The 25,277-nt window shown below is 46.4% G+C and overlaps 3 protein-coding genes across 3 annotated transcripts in view; all 3 read left to right on the forward strand.

The window, feature by feature from the left end:
- The window catches only part of LOC117029708 (olfactomedin-4-like), a 29,699-nt gene extending 16,039 nt beyond the window's left edge, over positions 1 to 13,660 (forward strand). Inside the window, exons 2-8 of the mRNA XM_033118912.1 lie at positions 7,137 to 7,316; positions 8,524 to 8,586; positions 8,836 to 8,988; positions 10,253 to 10,477; positions 10,664 to 10,829; positions 11,232 to 11,391; positions 12,946 to 13,660. Of these exons, the coding sequence (XP_032974803.1) occupies positions 7,248 to 7,316; positions 8,524 to 8,586; positions 8,836 to 8,988; positions 10,253 to 10,477; positions 10,664 to 10,829; positions 11,232 to 11,391; positions 12,946 to 13,660 (1,551 nt within the window). The 5' untranslated portion in view covers positions 7,137 to 7,247. The remainder of the gene's footprint in view (positions 1 to 7,136; positions 7,317 to 8,523; positions 8,587 to 8,835; positions 8,989 to 10,252; positions 10,478 to 10,663; positions 10,830 to 11,231; positions 11,392 to 12,945) is intronic.
- A 1,556-nt stretch (positions 13,661 to 15,216) lies between these two features.
- UBQLNL (ubiquilin like) lies at positions 15,217 to 17,425 on the forward strand. Its single transcript, XM_033121169.1, has one exon. It carries the CDS (start codon positions 15,387 to 15,389, stop codon positions 17,193 to 17,195), a length of 1,809 nt encoding a protein of 602 aa, XP_032977060.1. The 5' UTR covers positions 15,217 to 15,386; the 3' UTR covers positions 17,196 to 17,425.
- A 4,915-nt stretch (positions 17,426 to 22,340) lies between these two features.
- Positions 22,341 to 24,299, forward strand: UBQLN3 (ubiquilin 3). The gene has a single exon (XM_033121465.1). The coding sequence runs from the start codon at positions 22,341 to 22,343 to the stop codon at positions 24,297 to 24,299; it is 1,959 nt and encodes a 652-aa protein (XP_032977356.1).
- Positions 24,300 to 25,277: the final 978 nt, after the last annotated feature.

Raw genomic sequence — 25,277 nt, forward strand, 5'->3', positions numbered from 1 at the left:
GTGAGGTGGGGATCGGAGGTGAGGGTGGCGGCGGAGAGGGCCAGATCCTGTGGGACAGGAATCATCCAACCCGCATTCTTGTAAGGGGAAACTGAAGCCCTCAGAGTGACAATGCTTTTCCAAAGCACACAGCAAGGAAGTCATCAATGTGGAGCTCGAATAGAATCTGCTAAACCCCAGGTCAGTGATATTCCTTCCCACTGAATGCAACCTCTCTCTTGTGAAAACAGACACCAGAAGAAGGGAAAAAATATCTAGGAATATCAGAACCTGTTTTTATTGTTTTTGTGAACTCTAGTTGCCTTAAATTAAACCACATTCGACTAAATGAAGATTCTTCTTTCTGTGCCAGCTTGCTAAAAATGCTCAAAAGTATCAGAAGGGATTATCTCTTATTCTCTTCTGGTTATTTCCATCTCGCTGAGAACAGGGATTGGCCAAGAGCTGATAGTTTTAAAAGTTTACTGAAGGAATAATAAACAGAGTCTGAGCCAAGATAATTTCACACTACATACATCTTTCATCTTGGTAGGAACTCAAACCCATGGTAATTCACTGACATGCATGAATGGCTCCCATGAAAGCTTAATGACCAAGAAAAACAACAAAGGAAGGCATTGGTCTCCATTTCCCCCTCCCACCCTCTTTCTTGGACACAGTTATCTGTTATTATTTTTCTGCCCTTCCCAGGAGAGTTCATTGATTTTTATGGCTTTATGGCCTCTTTCCTGGTAACTTTCTATCTTAGTTTTTATATGTGATCTTACTTATAAATTTTGGTGTCTGCTTTCCTAACTCATAGGATTGGTACTGGATTAAAAGAAAATTGCAGATGAATGTGTTTTGCAGATTTGAAAAATAGTATTCTAATATTAGCTGTTAAGTAACTATTTTTACTAATTACAATTGCCATTCTCATCTTGGATCCATCATGTTTAAGACCGAGCACATCATTATTGTTTAAAAACCTCCCACCACTTTACTCTCTATGGGAAGAGAAAACAGGTTAGGTCCAGCTTTGCTCTACTGTCCTAGCAGCCAAGGGCTCTTTCTGAGGAGACTGGTTGCAAATGTTCTGTCCCATTGTCAGACCATGAATGAAGTTACATGTTCTGGTTTGGATTAAAAAATCAGCAGGTGGTGCAGGCCCGGTGGCTCAGGTGGTTAGAGCTCCATGCTCCTAACTCCGAAGGCTGCCAGTTCGATTCCCACATGGGCCAGTGGGCTCTCAACCACAAGGTTGCTGGTTTAACTCCTGCAAAGGAGTTGCCACCTGCTACTAGCAACGGCAACTGGACCTGGAGCTGAGCTGCGCCCTCCACAACTAAGATTGAAAGGACAACAACTTGACTTGGAAAAAAAAAGTCCTGGAAGTACACACTCTTCCCCAGTAAAGTCCTGTTCCCCTTCCCCAATAAAGTCCTGTTCCCCTTCCCCAATAAAATCTTTAAAAAAATCAGATTATGAAGTTCCTGGAGGGAATACCTTGTCCCTTAAGTCCCTTAGGCAGGACATTATGTGAGCCACTCTGAGTAGAATGACCAGAGGCCCTCTGAGAAAGATCAACAGGAAAGGAAGAGGTAGGTGATGAGCACTGGCTTGGAACCCCAAGAGGAAGTAGCAGATGGTGGGAGACAAGTCTCAGACTACAGCTGGTTCATGCAAGTCTGTGTACCACCAGTGGCCCCAAAGACTCATGCCAGGAAGAAGGAGTGCATGTGTGAGTAGAGACAGAATGAGGGTTCTCTCAGAGTGAGAGTGGAAACCCCGGGGCAAGTAGAGCTGCAGAAACTGTGTGAGTGAGTGGCTAAGACAGCTTCTCCTACCAAGAAGAAAATTGTAGTCAATTGAACAAGGCAAAAATTCCAGGAGAGGAATCAGTCCCGAACTGGGATCCAGGAGATCTTGTTCCTGGTCCAGCTCTATGTGACTTTATCCTTTCTGTACATTGGTTTCCTGATCATAAAAAGGGGCCCCAAGAGAGTGTTATACCTTTGCAGTACATCACCACCAAGGAGAAACTCCAGGACTCCAAGCCACAGCTCAGGCAATCCTGGGAGCTCAGGGAAAGTAGAAATTCTACCTTACTTCTCCCTCAGTGTGTCCCTGTTGAACTCCTGACCTACAGAGGAAGCTGAGCTGTGTTGGGCCTGGAGATGAGGTGACAGACTGGGCAGAGAAGGAGAGCAGAGCAGGCAAGTAGAAGATGAGAAGGGTACAGCTATGCTGGCAGAGAACCAAAGGGTGCAGCTATGCTGGCAGAGCAGGCTGGAGGGTGGGAAATGGGTCCCTGGCTTCCTTCTCCTCCCCGTCACTTAGCCTATGGGAGGAAATGGAAGGAGCAGAAATGCGGGCTGTGAATATGGGGGAAATAGGGGCGTCATCCCTGGAATTTTGCCAAGAGGAAATTTGCTAATACTGCCCGCACCCTGAGTACAGGACTTTCTAATGGGGCCCCTGCCTGGGTACGGGTTGTGCTTACCCTGTGGTTTGGGAAGAGATGTTCTCAGGCTCGGATTTGACGTCTTCCTTCTTTTGTAAAGGCTAGACCTATCCTGCTGGTCCTGGCAGGAAGGCCCAGGGTTCACAGGAGCCCACAGGGCCCCATTGTGGGAGAGGCAGGACTCGATGAAGCCGTATCCTTCAGGAGGAAGCTCTAGTTTTTAAGCCAACAAGACTTCCATGTAGGAAAGTCTACCCTGGTTTATCCCTGATTCTACTCTGCATGACTCAAAATGTGTGAATGTGAGAGAAGGCCCAGGAAGCAGTGCTGCCGAAAAGGCTAGAGCAGACGCAGACTGTGGAAAGATTGGTAGCTTCATCCAGGACCAGACTCACTATTCTCTGCTCACCTGCCCCAGGTTTCTCAGCTCCCAGCACCAGGTTAAAATACCAGATGCTCTATCTCATGAAGTTCGAAGTCATAACTATGGTCTTTAGGTGGAGCATGGGAAGCCTTCTTCTAGGCTATATTTTACCCACTTAGACCCAGATAAGTAAAATTGTCCTGCCTCTACCATTTTAACCTGACCACCATTTGGCACTGTTACTATGGAATCTGACCCCCATCCTTTCCACTGGAGCCCAACCTAGATACTCTGCTGTGTCCTCAGTGGGATGAGAACTTTCCCAGACTGAGTTCTGTACAACCCAAAGGGTAGCCCCATGGACAAAACACACAGGAAAGAAGAGCCACAAAGCTGAGTTAGGGGATAAATGTCTACACTGGTCAAAGAAGGAATTAAGTTCCATGTCCCAGGTCCATAGACCTATGGTGCATCAGAGCCAGAGGTTGGGATGTCAAAGGCCATGGGCAGCTGGGAAAAAAGTACTGGACATTCTGGGAGGAATGTGATGTTTAAGAAAGTGGGTCTGAGCTAAAAGTGACTTCTGGAAAAGGATCTTGGAAGAGGAATTTTGAGCATCTGTCAATGAATGGAGTGGAAAATAGCCATTGGATATTTCCTTCCTCCGACTTAACCTCTCCCTAAGGGTGGAGGGAGCATAAAGACTGCACTGCAGTTGGAGGTATTAGGCTTAGATAACACGACTGATATCCTCTGGGACAGGTGATCTGGAAAAGCACACTCTAATGTCTCCATGTGCCTGGGCTGGTGAGGAGACATTCCATCCAGAGAAGACTGTCAGAAGAGCATGGTCTTTAGTCAGATGAGGGTTGATACAAATCCTAGTTCTATAACCCAGATGGGTGACCTTGAGTAAGTCTGTTAACCTCTCAGAAACTAAATTCCTTGATCCATCCTATGGAAATATTAATAAACCATAAACAGTTAGGAAATCCACAGGTCAGCCTATGCCAAATTCGTAGAACACTGCCTGACAGAAAGATGTCTCTCAGTAAATGCTGCAGTGTCCTAAGCCCCAACCCCCACCACTACCCCTCCAAAATCTCTGTAGAACTGTTGATTGTCTCTCACAGGCTCCACTTATACTCCGCAGGGACAGAGCCAGGTGGGACCATGAGAGACAGCTGGATTCTATATGGCCTACTCTCAACCAGATTGCGCTCCTCTCTGGGCCTGGGCCTTTTGTCCTGCTGGGGTTACCGGGAGAGGAGGCCTTGCATGCCTGGATTTCTGTGCCTATGTGCTTGTTGTACATGGCAGCTGTGGCAGGGAATGCCCTTCTACTGGGGATGGTGGCAGCTGACAAGACACTCCAGGCACCCATGTACCAGATGCTAGGACTTCTGGCAGCTACTAACTTGGTTCGGGCCATATCCACAGTGCCCAAAGAAAGTCTTGGCTGTGCTCCAGGGTGTGTCAGGTGAGGTCCCCTTTGGGGCTTACCTAACTCAGCTCTTTGTTGCCCATATGTCCTTCACTGCTGTGTCCTCAGTGTTGCTGGCCATGGCTGTGGACTGCTATGTGGCCATCTGCCAGCCTCCGCACTATGGGGCATTGCTGGCCCAGTGCGCAGTAGGTATAGTGGCCATAGCCATTGTAATCCATGGTGCCTGTGTCATGGTAGCCCTTGTGGTCCTGCTGCAGAGACTGCCATACTGTGGGCAGAGGGCACTGCCCCACACCTATTGTGAACACATGGCTGCAGCTCTCCTGGCATGTGGTGACATGCACCCCTACACCTGGTAGGGACTAGCCACCATGCTGCTCTCTCCTTCCCTGGACGTAGGGCTCATAGGTGCTTCCTATGACCTCATTCTTCGTGCTGACTATTGGCTGCCTTCCTTTGGTGCCCGCCAGAAGACCCTGGGTACCTGTGGGGCCCATGCAAGGGTCATTACTCTCTTCTACAAGCCTGCCCTCTTCTTCCTGGTTAACTGTTTTGGCCACCACACAGTGCCCAACCATACCCACCTCCTCCTGGCTAATCTTTACGTGGTGGTGCCCCTGCTCTTAATCCTGTGGCCTATGGAGTGAGGATCCAGCAGATTGCTCGGAGGCTCACACACTTGCTTCAGCTCTGCCGGGCAGGGCCAGTTAGAGATGTGGGCCTTGAGAGGGCCTTCCATGGAAATGAATGAGGACCCTATTTTCTCCAGTGTGTGCTCTCCGATGGCCAAGTAGTGCTGCAGGACCCATGTGGGCCGAGCTCTAACCAAGACATCTCCATAATCTGCCAATAGATGGCGCTATGCTCACCCCAGTCTTATTCCCATCATGGGGGCAGAATGCACATTGAACTGACCTGGGTCTACCATGCCTGGACTATTTCTGCTCTTTCTAATTCTGTACTGATCTCCATAGATGCATCATACATATATAGAAGAGTCTGGGCCTGGACCATAACAGATAGGGAGGCCCAGGATGCAGCCTGTGGATAAGGAAGTTATCTTTCTCTAACACTCTGCCCAGCCAGAACCAGATTAGTGAAAGGCAGCTCTGAATGGGGCCTTTTGTACAGTGTGTGATACTAAGCAGGAACTCCACGTTTCCTGAAGGGATGAAGACAGAAGAGGCTAGGGAAATAGCACACTGTGAGTAAAACAGAAAACAGTTCACACAACTGACATGGTTTCTGATCTGAGTGATTAATACCTAAATTTTGGGAGACCTGTTGGCTCTGAGAATAAGTACCTCCCTCAGCTATTTCCTCACTTAGCTCAGATGTTGAGCCTTCTCCTGCTTTTCCAACTAGTACCACTCACTAGTTTCAGCTGGTAAATAATAGGAAGATGACCCCGGCACTAGCTGTCATGCTTCATGCTCTATCTGTTCTTCCACCCTTCCTTCTCCTATCCCCGCTTCCTAAATTTCTAGTAACACCCACCGGGACACTGATTCTGGATAGGTTTCCTGCTCCATACAGCTTAGTTTTTCCAACTCATTTCTTTATTACCTCCCTAACTTCTGTGGTTCTTCTGGATCCTATGGTTATAGCAAGGCCAGGCCAGAGGAGTTAGATAACGCGATTTACAATGGATTCCTGGCCTTAGGCCAGGGTGAAAATCTGTAAAGCAAGATAAAGGTATGATCTCTCATCAAGGATTGCCTAACAGAGCTCAGGGCATGTCTTCTTGGAGTCATATGTTCACCTAAGCTCTCAAACCCTTTCCCTAGGAGGAGAAGTGGAGGCTTCAAATGCCTTTCTATACTAGGTATTAGGTTGGTGCAAAAGTAATTCTGGTTTAAAAGGTTAATAATTGCAAAAACTGCAATTACTTTTGCACCAACCTAATATTATGTGCTAGGCAAAGGACTCTATAGGATGCGATGAGTAAGCAGAGGGTCTTTATGCTAAGTGCCCATAATAGCTGAAGTGGGGGACGCAGTGAGAAGTAGGGAAGTAATAAAGGATACAGATCTCAGAGCTACAGATACCAAATCCCTCTGTGGGAAAATGAGGTGGGGGGGCAACACACGCTTCCCAGGAGATTTGACATCTCCCTTGGGTGGGTGTGAGACTCGCCACTGCCTGAGACGTACTCAAGAGACATAGCAGAAAAGGACAGAGTAATTTAGGGTGGCTAGCACTAGGGACATTGAGCTATGACTCCTTGTCCAAGACTCAGGACCCAGATTCTTCCTTTTCTGTAGGGATACCCCATTCAAGAGCCCAGAGGACTGGAGGTTCAACAGGATCCTATGACTGGTTAGAAGATATTGGGAGGGAGCTTTCCTGAAGGACAGACAGTGGAGGCTGCCAGCATCAAAAGCTTAAATTGGGGACTACATTAGAGTAATGGGTGGGTTGGAAATGTTTAGAGAACCCAGAACAGTGGAGGAGACACATTTCTAGGGGTGAGGCAGGGCACATAACAAAGTAAGCCAGCAGAGTTGCTGAAGCAATTCTCCCCACCCCCAGATATACACCTTGGCCCTTATCCAAAGGTGAGTGGTTAAGTTAATGGCTTCTGTCCTTCAGATGGAGCAGGTAGGGTTGAATTTCCTTCCCTCCCTCAAAGCTGAGAGTAAGAGCATAATCCCTCCTGAAAGGGACCCATTCTAAGGCCCCCACAGGATGTCTCAGGTTTGCCTTAATCTGTTTGAACAGGGGGGCCCAGCAGGACAAGGGTTAGATCTCAGCTTGGGGATGGACAAGAAAGACCCTGTTTGTAGTGAGAAACTTATTGCCAACCCATCTCTGGAGGCACCAGTCTGTCGCAACCCTTCTCTCCTAACCTCTACTCCCATACTCTCCCCACACCCTCTCAGACATTTCAGATGTCGAAATCTGTGCCCCTCCTGCGAAGACTATTCACTTGGACCAGAGATAAAAACATGAGGGAACTCAGAGGTTTTAGTCCATCCTACAGCTGATGCAAGATGCAACCCATCCCAACCCTCCTGACCTCTCTACTGCTGCTGCCTCTGGTACTCCGAGGACAGCGTCAGGTACAGGTGGAGGGTGGAGGGATCACAAGCAGGGAGGGAGATGGTTCTGTACTTTGGGCTGGCTTCCCTCACCGCTCTGATCCTTTTCAAGAACCCCCAGGCTCTGGGAGAGAGTGAAGGTGGAGAGGGACACATGGAAGGAGGGTGGGGTACTCTGCCTGCTCTGATGACCTCTGCTTCATTATCACCCACAGCTAAACTATTGGGTTGGAATTGCAGGCTGAAGACACAGCCAGATTAACTACCAGGGCCACAGAAGCTATGTGTGGGGCTATTCAGAAAAGGGCAGGGCCACATCTAACTTCTTGAAGATTCTGTAAAGAAACTCCAGCCGGTGCCACAGTCCTAATCAACAACTTGGGAAGTAGTCTTGGACTCAGTACTGGCTCATCCAGCTCAAAGTGGGAGTGGAGAGATGGACATTGGGGATCATAATAACTAATGGGCTAATAAGAGTCTTAATAACCAATGATAATAACCAAAAGCTAGAAAGAGTCTTTACAAATTAAACTCTACATATATTTATAATTCTTAAAGTAAAACACAAGTATCCTCATTTACACACAAGGACACTGGGACAGAGAGATTAAGTAATTTGCCTATTTTCACTGAGTGAGAAGTAGAACTCAGGCATTCTGGCTCTAGAATCAGTGGGTTTATAAGTAAGATGATAAGTGAAGGGGAGAAAACCCCAAATTATGTATCTTTTACCCTTAGAAACTTTCTCCCCTTATTCTATTTAGCTGAGGCAAGGCAGCTGCCGCCCACCTTCACTCTGTTGGCCTGCATTGCGTACCCACCCCAACATAACTTGGAGCTCTGCTGCTCCCTTAGGAATAAAAGCAAAAGATCTAGTACAAACATGAGACCTGCGGGCAGCTTGCAGCTTGCTCACTTATTAATCATGTGACCTAGTGAAATATTTTTTTAAAATTCTCAGAAACTCTGTTTTTACAATTATAAGATGTGGATTGCAGGTCCTACCTTGTCACGTTCTTGTGAATGCCGTATGTCAGTCCAGAATGGTGCCCCATGGTGCAGTTAATATTAATTTTCTTTCTTTGATGATTTGAAACTCTCTGTTCCCGCTGTCTTCAAGACAAAGTGGGAATATACTAAATCTCTGGTGGGGGTACTCCAGAGAACCACATCCCCTGAGCTGATCCTTTGATACTTCTCTTCATAGCACCTTTCCTCTCTCCCCCAGAGCATCAAGGAAAAGTCTGCTTCCAGCTATATGAATGGCAGCCAGATCGAGCCAATACATGAGGTAGGGTGAGGGTGGCCCTACCAGTAAGAGCAGGAAGGGGACTGTGGCTTCAATTCTGGGAAGTCAAAGAAAAGGTCACTCAAACCCATGGCAGAAGGAAGCCCAGGCAGTCATGAACAACCTCCTGGGCAGACAGCCGTTCTCAGGCACACCAGAGCAGGGTCAGACTCTTCTCCTGCCTCATGTTGCTAAACAGCACATTGTGCCCCAACATATATGCTTAATGTGCCTGTAACCATGCTTTTGCAGCTTATAAGAGGTGTGTCAGGCTCCATGGATAAAGATGGCATATGCCATTGTGTGGTTTACCTGCCCAACAACGCCATCTACCTACAGCAGCTGGAACAACTACAGAATACTGCCCAGGAGCTTATGGGCAAGTATGAGCAGGAGCTGTCCAGGGTGAGTGCTGGAGTTGGCGGCTGGGGCTGGGGCTGGGGCTGGGGCTGGGGCTGGGAGGAGCACAAGAACAGCCTCTCTCAGACCCAGCTGGGGAATGAGCCCTGGTAGTAGAGAAGAAGCTGAAGGAAGTATAGCCCTCTTCTTTGAGGTGATTTTTTAGTATGAAGGGAAAATTAGGTACTGTTTTGGGATCTCCAGAGATAGTAACAATACAGAGATGTTTATGTAGGCAATACTTCCTACATTAATGGGTGAATTAATTTTTATTTTATTTTATTGGGGAATATTGGGGAACAGTGTGTTTCTCCAGGGCCCATCAGCTCCAAATCGTTGTCTTTCAATCTAGTTGTGGAGGGTGCAGCTCAGCTCCAAGTCCAGTCGCCATTTTCAATCTTTAGTTGCAGGGGGCACAGCCCACCATCCCATGTGGGAATTGAACCGGCAAACTTGTTGTCCAGAGCTCATGCTCTAACCAACTGAGCCACCCGGCCGCCCCCCCAGAAGCTCCGGAAGCTCAGCGGCAGCTCAATGTCTTCAATTTAGTTGTGGAGGGTGCAGCTCACTGGCCCATGTGGGAATTGAACCAGCAATCTTGCTGTTCAGAGCTCACGCTCTAACCAACTGAGCCATCCGGCCGCCCCTAATGGGTGAATGAATGAATGAATATGGATCCACTGGGAGATGGGAAGAGGATATAGAACACGAAAAGGCTTGGAAGTGGGATGACCAGTGCAAAGGAGGCAGGAAAGAGTTTGAGGAAGTTAAAACGTAGGCAATATATGGAGAGATTTGTAGGCCAAGCTGGTGAGCTCGGAATTGATGCTGTAAGTGAGCGTGAGTGAATAGAAATGTTGCATCAGCAGTGTGATGTGGGCACTTGTTTTTGTAATGGTTACTAGTGGAGCTCCTGGGGAAGGTTGATGGGATGGGGCCAGACTGGAAGCTGGAGGTCTGTCCACTTATGTACTCACTAAACCACTTCTGAGAGTGTGTGGCTTTAACCAGAAAAGGAAAGATAGAATCTGGATGACACAGGGGAAAGAGTTATTATTTTTTCTGCAGTGAAAAGCGTACTAGTGTCCTCCACTTTGAAATAGGGATAACACTAATGCTCCCCTCAAGAGCTGTTCATGGAAGCAAGTAAGGTGGCAGATATGAGAGAATTTTGTAGGCTATGTGGCACTGTTGGGGGATGTGAATGCTTGGGAAGAGCCATAGGAGTTGTGGTTTGGGGAAACTGTCTGACCATATCCCCCATGCCCAGGTCAGTGAGTATGCACACGCCATTGAAGATCAGGAGAACCAGGTCCTGGAAATGAACAGTACCCTGAATTCCAGAAATCCTACTTTCCTGGCTTCCTCCTATGAGTTCCCAGCTTTCAACCTGCTGCGCCTGGAGCTGGAGGGAGCACAGGAGTTGGTGGCCCAGCTTAAGACTAACAGAAGAGTTAGTGGGGTCAGTGACCTCCTCCACGAACTCCAGAGCCAGGTATGTGGATGGATTAAAGAATCTTTCTCCCCTTCATATCCTCCTGTCTTATCTAATTTCAAATTTGACAGTTTCCAAAATCACTTCTTTCTGAGGAAGAAGATCCTGAGCTGAGAAACATGGGAGCCTGAGTTTGGTTCTTAACAACATTCAGTGAACCACATTCCTGGTCTCTCATTTCTACAGGTGGCTAATGCCAGCCTCACACTCAAGCTTCTGGCTGAGTCTGACCAGCGCAGCTTCCGTGCTCTCCGCCAGGAGGTAGATGTCCTGGAAAGCCGGCTACATGAGTGTGAGAGGGAGAAGGAGCAAGAAGAGACCTCCATACATCCTGACCCACCCCTGTCCCCAGGTGAGGCCTCAGATGAAATCTTCCCAAGATTTCATCTCCCCAAGGACAGGGTTGGACGTGCAGGGCTGCCTATGATATACTGAGGGGTGGGCAGTTGAAATCTTGATGTAGAATAAATCTTCCATTTCCTTGTTTGGTGTATCACTAAGCGATGCAGACCAAGATTGGTACATTCTCACACATGGGCATACCCACATACACACACATGTAAATACATCCATAATCAGACATAAACACTAACCTTTATTCATACACAATTATACCTCCTTATACATTTATATATGCACTCAGGTGCATGAACGTACACTCAAATGCACACATGGTTATTATACTTTCATATTCTCCTCCCGGTGGGTCATGTGCTTCACACGTAGCTAATACCTTGCCTGCTCTCTTCTCTAGGTTCTTGTGCCCATGGAGGCCTCCAGAAAGTCAGCAGACCTCTCGTGGTGCAGCTTAATTGGAGAGGCTTCTCTTATAAGTCAGGTGCCTGGGGCCGAGATTCGGCCCCCAGTCCCGCCTCTTCCCTCTTCTGGGTGGCCCCTCTGCGTGAAGATGGCAGGTGAGTCCAGGAGGATTTCTCTTCTGGAATGAACCAGGTTCATTCCAAATGTTTCCTACCCTGCCCTAATAGGTTTCTTTGTGGCCCCATCTCTGCTTCTTCTATTTCAGGTGTGCCCCTGGGCAAACTTAGCCTAGGCCTGACAGATTACCTCCTGGTGCTCCTCTCATGGGTTAAAGATGGACCAGACTGCCCTGAGTTCCTTCACAAATTCACTGTCTGAAATTTCTAATCCCCTTGTAATCCAGAGCTGGTTCTATTCCTAACCTGATTTTATCTCAAGAACAAACTCTTATACATATGGGCCTCAGAATCCTAACTTCTGCTTAGAAGAAGTTCAGAGGATGAACTTGACAAAGTTTGAGTCTTGGAGTCAAACAGGCCTGAGTATGAATCTCAGTACTGCCACTTAAGCTAAGTGACCTTGGAGAAATGAATTAACCTCTCAGATATATTCTTAGCTAGTTATAAAATGAGAGTAATTAAATATATGAGAATATCACGTGAGATTACATAGTAGGCACAGATAAATATTTGTTAGAGGAGAGAACGGCTAAATGAGTCAATGAGTAGGTGAATCAGCCCTTCAATGAACTGGCAGTCTGGCTAGGAAGACAGGGAGTTTGAAGTCAGTACGTAGAGAAGTGTGATACAGAACCAACTGAGTAGTAGGTCATGGGAGAGAAGGATAAATGTGGGTCGAACCAGTCATTGAAGGACCCCAGCTGAAGCTCATCTTAGAAAGATGAGCTCTTTACTGATAATAATGCTCCCCAATTCCTACAGACATTTTGTAGCACGCGAAACATGTTTACGTGCTTCTGTTTTTTAAATCCTCTCAAAATCTCTGTGGGTAAGGCAGGACATACTGCCCAATATTAACAGATGGAAATACTCTTAAGTCAGGAATGATTTAAGGGACTTTCCAAAGTGAACTTCTGAGCATAAATCTCCCTGAATCCAGCTTCTTAACTATGTCCTGCTACAGGGCATCTCTGTCTCAAGGTCAGGTGCAAGGCAGTGAAGTCTAGGCACAGAAGATTATCCATAAAGAAGAGAAAAAAATAATAGCTACCGTTTGCTGATTGCTTACTTTGAGATGAATACTCTAGGAATTATTTTATTTGCATTATCTTGGTCAGTCCAGACACTCAAGGAGGTAGATTCTTTTGTTTTTCCTTTTAGGAATTTACTTATGAGCCAATTGACCTTGAGCCAATTGCTTAACCCTTCTGAGACCTAGTCTCCTAATCTGTGGGGATAAAGCCTATCTGACAGTGCTTTTATTATAATTAAATGAGATAATGCATGCACAGTGCCTATTAGGCATTGTTGCAGTTGATGTTATTACTATTGTTACTTTAAAAAAAACCAATTATTTATTCTATCATAGGCCATTGTAAGTAAAAACAACACAAAACAATTAAAAATCCATTCTGTTTGATTCTAAAGCCCCCACTATGAAATAGAACATGAGCTTGTCCATTTTTAATAGCAATTTTGTTACCCTGCTTCTTGCTTCTTGCTGATAATTCGGTGTGGGGCTTGGCCTAGGTACTTTGACTACTACCGGCTGCACAAATCCTATGATGACCTGGTACTGCTGAAGAACTATGAGCAGTGGAAGATGGGCTATGGTGATGGCAGTGGCAATACTGTGTACAAGAACTTCATGTACTTTAACTACTACGGCACAAGTGAAATGGCCAAGGTGGACCTCTCCTCCAACAGCCTGGTTCTGCGGCGCCCATTGCCTGGTGCCACCTACAACAACCGCTTCTCCTATGCTGGTGTGCCCTGGAAAGACTTAGACTTTGCTGGTGATGAGAAGGGGCTGTGGGTTCTCTATGCCACTGAGGAGAGCAAGGGAAACCTGGTTGTGAGTCTCCTCAATGCCAGCACCTTAGAAGTGGAGAAAACCTGGCACACCAGCCAGTATAAGCCAGCTCTGTCAGGGGCGTTCATGGCCTGTGGGGTGCTGTACGCCTTACGCTCACTGAGCACCCGCCAAGAGGAGATCTTCTATGCCTTTGATACCACCACTGGGCAGGAGCACCAGCTGAGCATCCTGCTGGATAAGATGCTGGAAACACTACAGGGCATCAACTACTGCCCCTTAGATCACAAGCTGTATGTTTACAATGATGGCTATCTGGTCAATTATGACCTCAGCTTCGTGACACTGAAGAGCAGGCCACCAGCCAAAAGACCCTCAGGCACTCAGGCTCCACCAAAAGCTGTCAAACACAACAAGGGCTCCAGGACCTGAGACTCCAGGGCAGAGCACTGGTAGAAGCATGTTCTCCTCTTCACCCTCCAAGTGGACCACTCCCCCAAGGGCCATCAGCCCTAATGATTAGTAGCATTGATTATATATCTAGTTAGTTCTTTATACATTATCTCAATCAGCACATTAAAGTTCTCTTTAATAATGGTCAAGGTGGATTTGATTGGGAAACAAAATATGAGATGGAAAATGTTACTCTCTCTTTACCAGATTGCAAATTGTAGGAGCTGGATGTATCATTTTAAGAACAGATCTCATATTCTGTGTTTTGAGGACTCTGTGAGCTAGCTTTGGAATTGTTTAAGTCTCAGGTTGAGAGCCTCTGGTTCTGGTGCAGAAGATCCAGGGGAGTTGTTATTAGAGTGGGATGTGCAAGTTCCCTTTTTTATTCCCAACCTCCTGTGTGGTACCTGGGGAAAAAAGAGGCAGTGTCTAGGTGTGAAAATCAGTGTTTCATTGTCCTGAATCAATCTCAATTTTGAATGCAATTGAGAGAGGGGCTTAGGTCTAAGTCCTACTCTAAGAAGTGAGCAACTGATGGCTGAGCTTGACGTGGGTCTGACGTGGATTGGGCTGGAGGTCCAGACATTCTCAATACAGAATCCTGTGGTGTGATAGCAAGAAGTCTCCTAGCCAGCTATCTGTAGTTTCTTTGCTCATCTTCAACATACTGAGAAAATATGGGACTGAACTCTCTGGTTGACACTTACCTTTCTGCGTGGTATACTTCCCCTCCAGGCAGGTGGAATGTTCAAAGTTTCAGACCCTGAAGTCTTCACAGTCACACAGAAACCAGAATACTTCACACACACTGTCTCATGCCTACACTTTCACATATGCATTCACAAATACATATCCAATCAGACATATGCCTTCTCATTCTTACATATACAATATTTCCATCCACACCCAAACATCAACATAGATATAAATATCATTTAAACCTATTCACTAACAGAAAATACATCTGCTACCCAAATAAAAATTAAGCACCATCCTCCAAATCATGTTACACGGAACTGGAAGTCACTAGAAAAAGTAATCAGCTCCTTCCTATGGGAGAGATTCCATTCTGACTCACAGGTATGTGGTTTTATCTATGACTTCAATAGACCCAACTTTTCACACAGCAAGCTTAACGTTCCTATCAGGAGCCCATGCTTATCAACGGAGAAATACACAACCCACATAAACAATCTGGTTTTTGTTTTTTTTAATAGTTCCATTTTAAGAACGTTGTCCTCAGTTTTCTCAAAAGTTATCTTATTTTATTTCATTCATGGAGATCTGGACAAATATGGTTTCCTTTTCCAGCTAGTCCTGGCAGGGACTGTGAGGCCAGGTTAACATCACAATATCCCTTTTCTGAAGAAAAGGGGGAGGGGCATCCCTATGCTCCTGATGGGTGGGGCAGGGGGAGGGGCAGCCCTGGGAGGAGTCATCTCCACTTAGCCCACCTTGCACCAAGTATGAATCAGTAGCAACGACAGGCTTCAGCTGGCCACATCTGGAGAATTGGGGTGGGGGTAGAACATTGCAAAATACCTGGCCCCAGCCTGGTCACTCATCCTTTTTTGGGCAAAAAGGAAGCTAGCCTGTGGCCTGAGAATATAACACCTGAGACAGGGGCCAGTGGAACAATCTGTCTGCCCTCACCCTTCCTGGCCCTGCTTTTACCTGCTCCCCATCTGCCTACCCACTAAGGTCCATGCCACATATCTTCTCTCAAACACCCAGAATGGCTCCGGCTGGACGTCCTTCAGATCTGCCTGCAGACAAGAACATCTCTCTGAATGTCATTCGAGTGATAGTGAAGACACCAGGCAAGCAGAAAGACTTTATGATAACTGAAGATACCTCGGTAAGGCAGTTTAAGGAGAAGCTATCGGCTCACTTTAAATGCCAAATGGACCAATTAGTACTGGTTTTCATGGGCCGTCTTCTCAAAGACCATGACATACTGAGTCAGTGGGGCATCCTAGATGGCCACACCATCCACTTGGTCATCAAATCTAAGCAAGGATCCAGATCCGTGGCCCATTCCTCCCAGAAACTTCTGACCAATGAGCCCTGCTACCAGGACAGAAACACCAGAGGAAACAGCAGTGGGGTATACCAACCTGATAGTGTGAGTCACACCCCCGTGGAATCAGCTCTCTCTGTAGAACCTGATGCATCTCAGGTGCATACCCAGCACCTGGAAGTGGGAAGTCCAGAGCATGCAGCACAGGAGATGGAGAATCCTAGCATCCAGCTGCTTCTGTCCAACACAGATCTCATGATACAGCTCATCTCAGAGCACCCAGACATGCAACAATTGATGCAGCAGAACCCAGAAGTCTCACACATTCTTAACCATTCTGAGACCCTACGGCAGATGCTAGAGCTGGCCAGGAACCTTGCCATTATTCAGGAGATCATGCAGATCCAGCAATCTGCACAGAATCTTGAGCATCCACTGAACACACCATCACAGCTGGGCGGAGAGAAAATCCCAGGTGGGTCCAATGCCTTGGGTCAGAGCCATGCTGATTCCAATGACCAAATGCTGAACAGCTCCCAAGATTCCTTTAGGGACAACATTTTCACAGCTCTCCTGAGAGGACAAGTGCTGGAACATGTCCAGTCCTCTCCCCCATCTCCACCCTCACCCCAGGAAAAGTGGGACCAGCTCCTTAAAACCCAAGTCATCTATACTAGTTCTTGTGGTTTATCTTCCATGACTTCAGACAGTGCTACTCCCAACAAGGTGTATCATACTTCAAGGGCCAATACTGTCGCTAATTCCAGCAAGGGCCAGAGTCATACCTGTACCATTCAGCAGCCATCTGGGGTACCTAACATAGTGATCACCCAGCAGCCCCAGGAAGAGGGCAAAGATGCCACCTTCTCTCTAGATAGCTCTGACCAGAGGTTAGAGGATGAGCAGACCAGCTCTCAGATCACAGGAAGCATGATGCAATTGCTTTTGAACAACTCCTACCTGGCAGCCCAGATGATGTCGTTCATGAGTATGTCCCAGCTGAGTGAACAGTGGAGGCAGCAGCTGCCCACCTTCCTGCAGCAGACACAGCTTTCTGACATGCTTATAGCCCTAGCCAACCCTAAGGCATTGCAAGTAATGCTGAAGATTGAGCAGGGTGTGCAGCAACTGGCCACTGAGGCTCCCGTTCTTCTGCCTTGGGTTGCACCTTACCTCTGGGGCCTGGGCTGGCTTCCTGCACCCAGCTGCAGCTACCCTGACACAGAGCCCTGGGACTGGGATGTGCCAGATGTGGCTGAGACCAAAGGGCCTGAGTGCAACCACAAATCTGGAGCACTTCTGCAGAAGCTACAATCCTTAGCTAGAGATCCTTCCCACATTCCGCAAGCCCCTGAGATTCGTTTCAGCAAGCAAATGGAGACTCTTCAGGCCATGGGATTTGAAAACCACCATGCCAATCTGCAGGCGCTCATTGCCACTGCGGGGGACACCAGCGCTGCTATTCGCAAGCTCAAGAGATTCCAGGGGTTCTAACAACCATGCCTGCCTATTTGCTTGCTACCTGCATGCTGACCCACTTGACCACCTCTTCTGCTTTTTCCTCCTCTTCTGATGCTTCCAGCCAGGAGAAGTCTTAGAGCAGGAGAAACCAACCAATGCTTTCTCTACTGAATAATAGACCACTGGCTGAGGCTGGAAGACCTGTCAATAAAATGGCTACATCCACTTGCCCCCATCTGAGGTTTGGCTTTGTTTCTTTTGCGAAAAGAGGCAACTATCTGTGTGTGATATCCCTGTCTCATCTACCTACATACATGAACAGGTACACACACACACACACACACACACACACCCCACATGCATATGTTAATACAGAGTCATCATTGCACACATAGACCACAAGCACAGACATCATGCCACACTGACATACCCAAGAACATGCATGTGTATGTACACATACACAAGTTCACATAGCTGAAGATTCACATATATAAGCACATAAAGTCAACAAACAGGATAGATATACACACCCCTGTGTATACACATATATACACACATACATAGGGTACGTAAACAGACCCACATGTAAGGAAGACAAAGCATTCAAAGGGGAAAAATCCTACAGATAGACTCAGATACTTAGTCATAAAGACTTCCTTGATTTCTCAAATCCAAATTGTTCCAAGTTTGAAACTGGAAGAAGAAAAACATGGTGGGCTAGAGTAGGAAAAATCCACTTTTAAGTCAGGTCTTGATGTGTGTCCTCATAGGAGTCTTCTACTAATTGCCATGTCTACAATCATAGGGCTTTGCTGGACTGTTACTATTTTCTCCTAGCACAGAGAAATAGAGTTGCTGCCACCCTCACTCATATTCCATGCACAAAAAAACCAGGTGTCTGTGGGGCACATCTTCCAAGAATATCATTCTTCAGCATAGCTAATGTGTATAGCTTATGTTTTCTACAGTTAGCCAATGTCCCCTTCCTCCTCTTCCTGCCTCACCAAGAGTATTTCAGCCGATTGGTATGAAAACAATTGTGGTTCAACTACTCAATTATTAAATAATTTAATAAGCTCTTGCCATAATTTAAGAAGTCAAATATTTTAGGCATTGAATAAATAGTAGTGATAAAACAAAGACTATTTCTGGAGTTTACTTTTTTGTGTGGGGATACAAACAGTATTTAACTTATAGACATGTTAGGTGCTGATAAGTGCTATGAAGAAAAATGAAGCAGGTTATGCTGTTCTAAATAGGGAATAGTCAGAAAAGGCCTCTCTGAAAAGGTGGCAGTTGAGCAGAAATTAGAAGGAATTAGGAGAGGTGAACATGCAATTCCTTGGGAGAATTATGTTCCAGGCAGAGAGGGCTGAATGAAAAAAGTAAAAGCCCTGAGGTAGGAGTATTTTTGTAACTGATGTATAACAAGGAGATGATGTAGCCGGAGTTGAGTGAACAAGAAAATGGGGGCAAAAGAGGACATCAGAGGAATCATGCAGAGCCTTTGTAGGTCTTTTAAGCACTTTGGATTTTACTATGAAAATCACTGCTAGATTTTGAGCAAAGGAATGGAGTGATTCAATTTATCAGTCTGGCTTCTGAGCGGGGAATTCTGTGGTAAAGGAAAATGTTGGAAGCAGTAACACTAGTTGGTGTTTTTGTGATAGAGCAGGTAGGAGATGGTAGTGTCTGAGACTAGGGTGGCAGCAGGGGAGGTGGTGAGAAGTGTTCAGATTCTGGACTGCAAAGGGGATCCACAGAGTTGTGCGTGCCCCTCACAGACCACCCATCCTCCAGCCTTGACAAAACCTTCACTCTTGGCAAGAGCAAAGGACAGATCCATAGAACTCTGACTGTCTCTAGCAAACATACTGCCAAAGACACCCACTCCACCACGACAATCCACCAAAAAGATACACCACAAGAAAGAAATCATAGCTAAAACTGATTTTTTACCTCCCCAATAAGACATATCTATTAATCCAATTAAGCCTTGAATCTTGATTGCCTCAGTTTACATAAAAAGCCCAAGCTCTCCAGGTTACCTTTCTAATTTTTATCCCAATATGCTTGAAAATCTCTCATCTGACTCAGTGTTCCACTCATCATCAATTCTCCAAACCTTTCCACTTTACCATTTAGAACTCATAGTTTAGCAACAGCAAAATCCTTATATCCACAGTCTTCAAAATGTGCCCTCACCTTTCTTCTATAACTGAAATCTGGCTGTCCACTGAGGATACTGCTTCTCCAGCTGTGCTGGCTGCTTCTTTCATTCCCTGTGACTTAGAAGTGGGGTTGGTGTTCTCCTTGAACCTTCTTTTGCTTCCTGACCACTATTCTCTAGTTTCTACACTATGATCTATGATCTATCAGTATAATCATTCTGACATAATACCTAGCAAACTCACCATGGCATATCCAACTGTGCCCAGTCTCTGAGTAGGCAGAGAAAACCAAACAACTGTGCTGACTAGTCCTACCTAAATTGATTACTAAAGGCCTTAACTGGTCTTGTAGTAATCTTACTACATTTCCCTACTCCAATAATTCTCACCGGAATCTTCATCAGAATCACCTGGAGAGTGTCTGTCATGCAGGGTCTCCGCTCCCGCTCCCCACACAAAAACGCAGGATATGATGAGGCCAAAAAGGAACACCAACGGAGCCATAGATAGGGGAGTCATACCACTATATTTTCGCTTTTGGCTGGGTTGGAGACACAGGAAGCAGGAGCCGCAATTCACCATCCGCTTCTCTGCCAAACAACCAACCCCCTAGCGTAGCCATGGTAGTTATATTAGTGACTAATGGCTAACTGGTTACAGCCGATGGCCATCTATTACCAGAGCCAACACCTTTCCATGTGAGGCCAAGAGCCTGGAAACTGCTCTCTGGGACTCCGTCCCCATAGTGTCACAACTCAGATTTCTGAGCTCTATTCCAAGAGTTTCTCACTCAGTAGGTCTAGATTGGATCCCCAGTTTGTATTTGTAAGTTTCCAGGTGATGCTGATACTGTTGGTCTGGGGACCACACTTGGAGATCCAGTGCCCTAGTTAATTCACTACCTTATTCGTTGAGATCATTTGATAACTTTTCTGCTCTTCTCAAACCTTCACCATCTCCTTTTCTTTTTTTAATTAAAGTTTATTGGGGTGACAAATGTTAGCAAAGTTACATAGCTTTCAGGTGTACAATTCTGTATCACATCATCTATAGATCCCATTGTGTGTTCACCACCCAGAGTCAGTTCTCCTTCCTCACCATATATTTGATCCCCTTTACCCTCATCTACCACCTCCCTCCCCCTTACCCTCTGGTCACCATCTCCTTTTCTATTCTCAACGACAGCTGATGTTTTGCTTATTCCAACAAGAAGACAAAAGTGATCAGGAGTGACTTATACCAGTGTCCATCACTAAATCCACCAAGTAACTTGCATCTGTACCTGTACACTCTGCCTTCCAACCTATTGAATCGAATAAACTGGCCATACTCCTAAATCAAGCTCTCCACTAATCTATCTACTCAGTAATTTACTCTTACAATTATTTTATCTTTCTCCTGTATCAATTTTTTTCCTATTGAATTGTTCCCATCAGAATAAAATATGATTTAATATTCTCATCTTAAGAAAAAAACAAAATAAAAAAATTTTATCCTCACATTCTCATACAGCTGCTATCCTTTTTTTCTCATTTAAAATATTCATGTTGGATTCACTTTTTTCCCAATTCATTTGATTTTAAACCATTCCATTCAGGTTTTCTGTCCCTGCCACTCTTCCAACCTGGTCTCATCATGGTTCCAATTCTCTCTTGTCAAATCCAGTATCAATTCTCAGTCTTTATCCTACTTACTTACCAGCATCATGTGACATATTTTGTAATCTCTCCTTTTGAAACACTTCATCTGCTCTTCTCATTCTCTATGCTTTTTTGATTTTATGTTTTATTTCTTTTAAATATCCTTTGCTGAATTCATATAATCTCCCAGACTTCTAAATATTGTAGTGCCCATGACTCGGTCTTTTTACCTCTATCCTTCTCGTGTACTCACTAATCTCATGATTCTAAATACTTTGTCAATGTGAATGAACTCTAGACTCATGATACTGAATTACCTTTTTACATTTCCATTTGGATATAAAATAGACATCTCAGATATATGTAAAACTGAACTCTTAATGTTCTGTTTAACAACTATATTTCCTGTTTTTTGTTTTATCTCAATACATGGCCAATATATTCTTTGAGCTCTTCTGGGGGATAATAATGATTTTTTAAAAAAGTGAAATAAAAATTTCATGTCATCTCTGACTCCTCTCTCATACATTAGTAGTTAGTCTCTTGCCCATCAGAAATTCAATACTTTGAAAATATATAAAGAATTCACAGCTAATGTTGAATCAGAGAAAAGACAGGAATATAAGATGCCAGGGAGAAGAGGGTTGATTGGAGAGTAACTGAATTTGTCTTAATGGGGACACAAAAGATTAAGGAGTCTTTCTTAATTGTCCAATCCAAGTGAGTCTCCACATAGCACATAGCAGGGTATGTGGAAGGAGGACTCTTGGTCTAAGAAGAAGGGTCATCCCAGGTCCCTCATTATGCAAAATGCAATTGAGATAATGGAAGTAGAAAAGTTAAAGGTTGGGAGAGATGATGTTCCCAGGGACCCAGAGCACCTTGGAGAAATCTCAAGAATCCATTGTATGAGACTGTGATGTCAGCGCTGAGGTCACAGAGGTGAACTGATGGAGTGGGTTCCAGCTCAGAAAGCTTCAGGGGTGGCTGTTCAGCAAGATGAGGGTGGTTTGGAGCCCTGTATAAGAGGAAAAACGGGGTCACAGCTGATTGGTATGTATTCCCTAAACTAGGCCCTTCTTCCTGCCATTGTCCCTTCACTCATCAACAGTAGACCTCTTTCCCAGGGCCACAGGTGTCCCTTCCCTGACCCCAACATCTCTCAAATCCTTCATCTGTCTAAAGCATCCTGTCCCAGGAACCTCATAGCTCTTTCCATGTGGCCCTCCAGTTCCCCCACCTTGAAATTGCAGGCCCTCTTTCTGTTCACATTTCCGACTTTCACCACTGCCCAAAAGAATGATCTTGGTCTCCCATTCCCATCCCCCAGCTGTGTCCCCACAGACCTGGGCCTCCTGCTGCCCACCATGGCCAAAAGTGGAGAGGCCCTGCCACAGGGCAGCCCAGCACTAGTCCAGGATCCCCACCTCATCAAGGTGACAGTGAAGACGCCCAAGGACAAAGAGGATTTCTCGGTTACAGACACTTGCACCATCCAGCAGCTGAAGGAAGAGGTAGCTCAGCGCTTCAAGGCTCACCCTGATCAGTTGGTCCTAATCTTTGCTGGCAAAATCCTCAAAGACCCTGACTCATTGGCACAGTGTGGAGTGCGAGATGGCCTCACTGTTCATCTGGTCATCAAGATGCAGCGTACCATGGGCACTGAGTGCCCAGCTGCTTCAATCCCAACCCGAGCCCCAAGCCCTGGAGTTCTCCCTCAGCCAAGCTCCATTAATCCAGCAGATGGGCCACCCACCTTTAGCTTAGGTGTCCTCACAGGTCTCAGTGGGTTGGGCCTGACCTCTGGTAGTTTCTCTGACCAGCCAAGCTCACTGATGTGGCAGCATGTATCTGTGCCTGAGTTTTTGGCTCAGATCATTGATGACCCCTTTGTCCAAGGTCTGCTGTCCAACACAGGCCTAGTGCGCCAGCTGGTTCTTGACAACCCCCATATACAGCAGCTGATCCAGCACAACCCTGAGATTGGACATATTCTCAACAACCCTGAAATCATGAGGCAGACCCTGGAGTTTCTACGCAACCCTGCCATGATGCAAGAGATGATGCGTAGCCAAGACAGGGCACTCAGTAACTTGGAGAGCATCCCAGGTGGTTACAATGTGCTTCGGACCATGTACACAGATATTATGGACCCAATGCTTAATGCAGTACAGGAGCAGTTTGGTGGCAATCCCTTTGCTGCTACCACTACTGCTAATGCTACCACCAACAGCAGCCAACCTTCAAGGACGGAGAATTGTGACCCTCTTCCCAACCCCTGGGCTTCCACATGTGGAGGCTCAGGTGGCAGGCGAGGCAGGCAGCCTGGGGAGCAAGATGTATCTGAAATTAGAAATAGGGTTCCCAACATTCTTGGTAATATAGGGCTCTATGACTATCTCCAATTACATGAGACCCCCCAGTCCCTGAGAACCTACTTGCAGGGGACTGCATCCACCGCCCTCAGCCCAAGTCAAGAAGCACAGCCACCAGGAAACCAGGTTCCCCTACCTTCACCCTCATCCCAGAAACCTGAGTCAGGCCAGCTGCTCCCCAAGGAATCAGTAGCAATCAGAGGAACACCCTGCTGCCCAGGGTTGGTGAAATACCCCACAGAGAATAGTACTAGACAAAATGGAGGCCAAGACAGTATGACAGGGAATGGCTCTACTTGTCACAGCACCAGCATGCCTGATCTTGTTTCGGGGCTGGGAAGTGCTGCCAGGACCCCATTTGTTTCTTCACCACCATCCCCGATGGTGGCTAGCCCTGGAATCTCTGAACATGCCTGGCTGCCACCACTAGCTTACCCAAGACCTCTGAGGCCAGCCAGCATGAATCAGGTCCCACAGTTGCATGCTGAGATGCACCGGCAGCTGCCAGTGTTGCTGCACCTTCAGGCAGCCATGGCAAACCCTCGTGCCATGCGTGCTCTACTGCAGATTGAGCAGGGTCTGCAGGTCCTAGCTTCTGAAGCACCCCATCTCCTACTCTGGTTCATGCCTTGCCTAGCAGGGTTTGGAAATATGGCAGGAGGTACAGAGCCTAGAGAGGGCACCCTTCTGCCTGAGGATCTCCCCCCAGCCCCAGCTCCTGAGGTTCCCGCAGCACAGGGCTCTGCGGAGCTAGGCCTCCATTCCACACCCTTCCTCCAGATACTGCAAGCCCTAGCTGGTGCCAATTCCCAGCAGCCCGAGGCACACTTCCGGGTGCAGCTAGAACGACTGCGGGCCATGGGCTTTCTGAACCCTGAAGCCAATCTCCAGGCCCTCATTGCCACAGGGGGTGACGTGGATGCTGCAGCAGAGAGGCTGAGGCAGGCATAGGTGCCCGAGTTGTTCAGACCATATCTTTTCCTCTGCGTTCTTTCCCCGATATCCTATTGCCCAACTCCCCTATTCTTGAATGCAGCCGCACTACGAACCAAATTTACTATTATGCCCTTTACTGTGGAGACAATGTTGTTCCAGAGTCAATGAGGAAGAATGAGAGACAGAAACAGGGTGGGGGTGCTGTGAGTGACCCAACTACCCCTGCCACTGTGCCAACGTGGGACACCAGTCTGAGTTCTGCACATACCTGTCTTGAGATGCAATTACATCCAATCTCCAGTATCAGTTGCTTCTTGAGTCTGATTCTTTGTGGGCTGTGAGAAAAGGGAGCATATGGGAAAAGAGGTGGTGATAAGAGCGACTGTGTATGAATGGGAAGGCTTGAGAGGAAACTGAAAGGTCTGAAGTTAGAAGATGAAGAGGCATGGAGAACAGAGGAAGGAGAGCTGAGGCAGCTTGTTGATGTGCCTCCAGAGGTCCCCAGATTCTCTGTCCTGTAGGAGCTGCCACCATGTACTCTGTTCAGAAGCCTGGCTAAAAAGTGAGAGTGGGCACAGTTTCTTATTTTTATTACCCCTGAAGACTATCCCACAGGTGGCTCTCATTTTCTGGATTCGATGCTTATGCCTGAGTGAATAGATAAAGAGCGGGATTTAGGCTGAGTTCTAAGATTCCCTAATCTCACTGTTTACAAAGTTACTGTCCCTAGTAGCTAGATTCAGAGTTGCTTTCATTGCCACAAACTACTTGTCCTGCATTTTGTCTTTCTTGCAACTCCTAGCTCAGAAATTGAGTACCTACCCTGTGCTCAGCATTCAGCATTAGGCATTCAATGTGAGTAAAAGAGACATGATCCTGCCCTCATGAGATTATGATCTGGTAGCAGGAACTATTCAGACTGAGTATTTAAAGAGTGCTCGTAGGTAATTACAAACTGATAAATGCTATGAAGATAAAGAAGGAAAGTATGAA

Source organism: Rhinolophus ferrumequinum, chromosome 11 (genome assembly GCF_004115265.2).
Source record: "Rhinolophus ferrumequinum isolate MPI-CBG mRhiFer1 chromosome 11, mRhiFer1_v1.p, whole genome shotgun sequence".
In the NCBI taxonomy this organism is placed as follows: Eukaryota; Metazoa; Chordata; class Mammalia; order Chiroptera; family Rhinolophidae; genus Rhinolophus; species Rhinolophus ferrumequinum.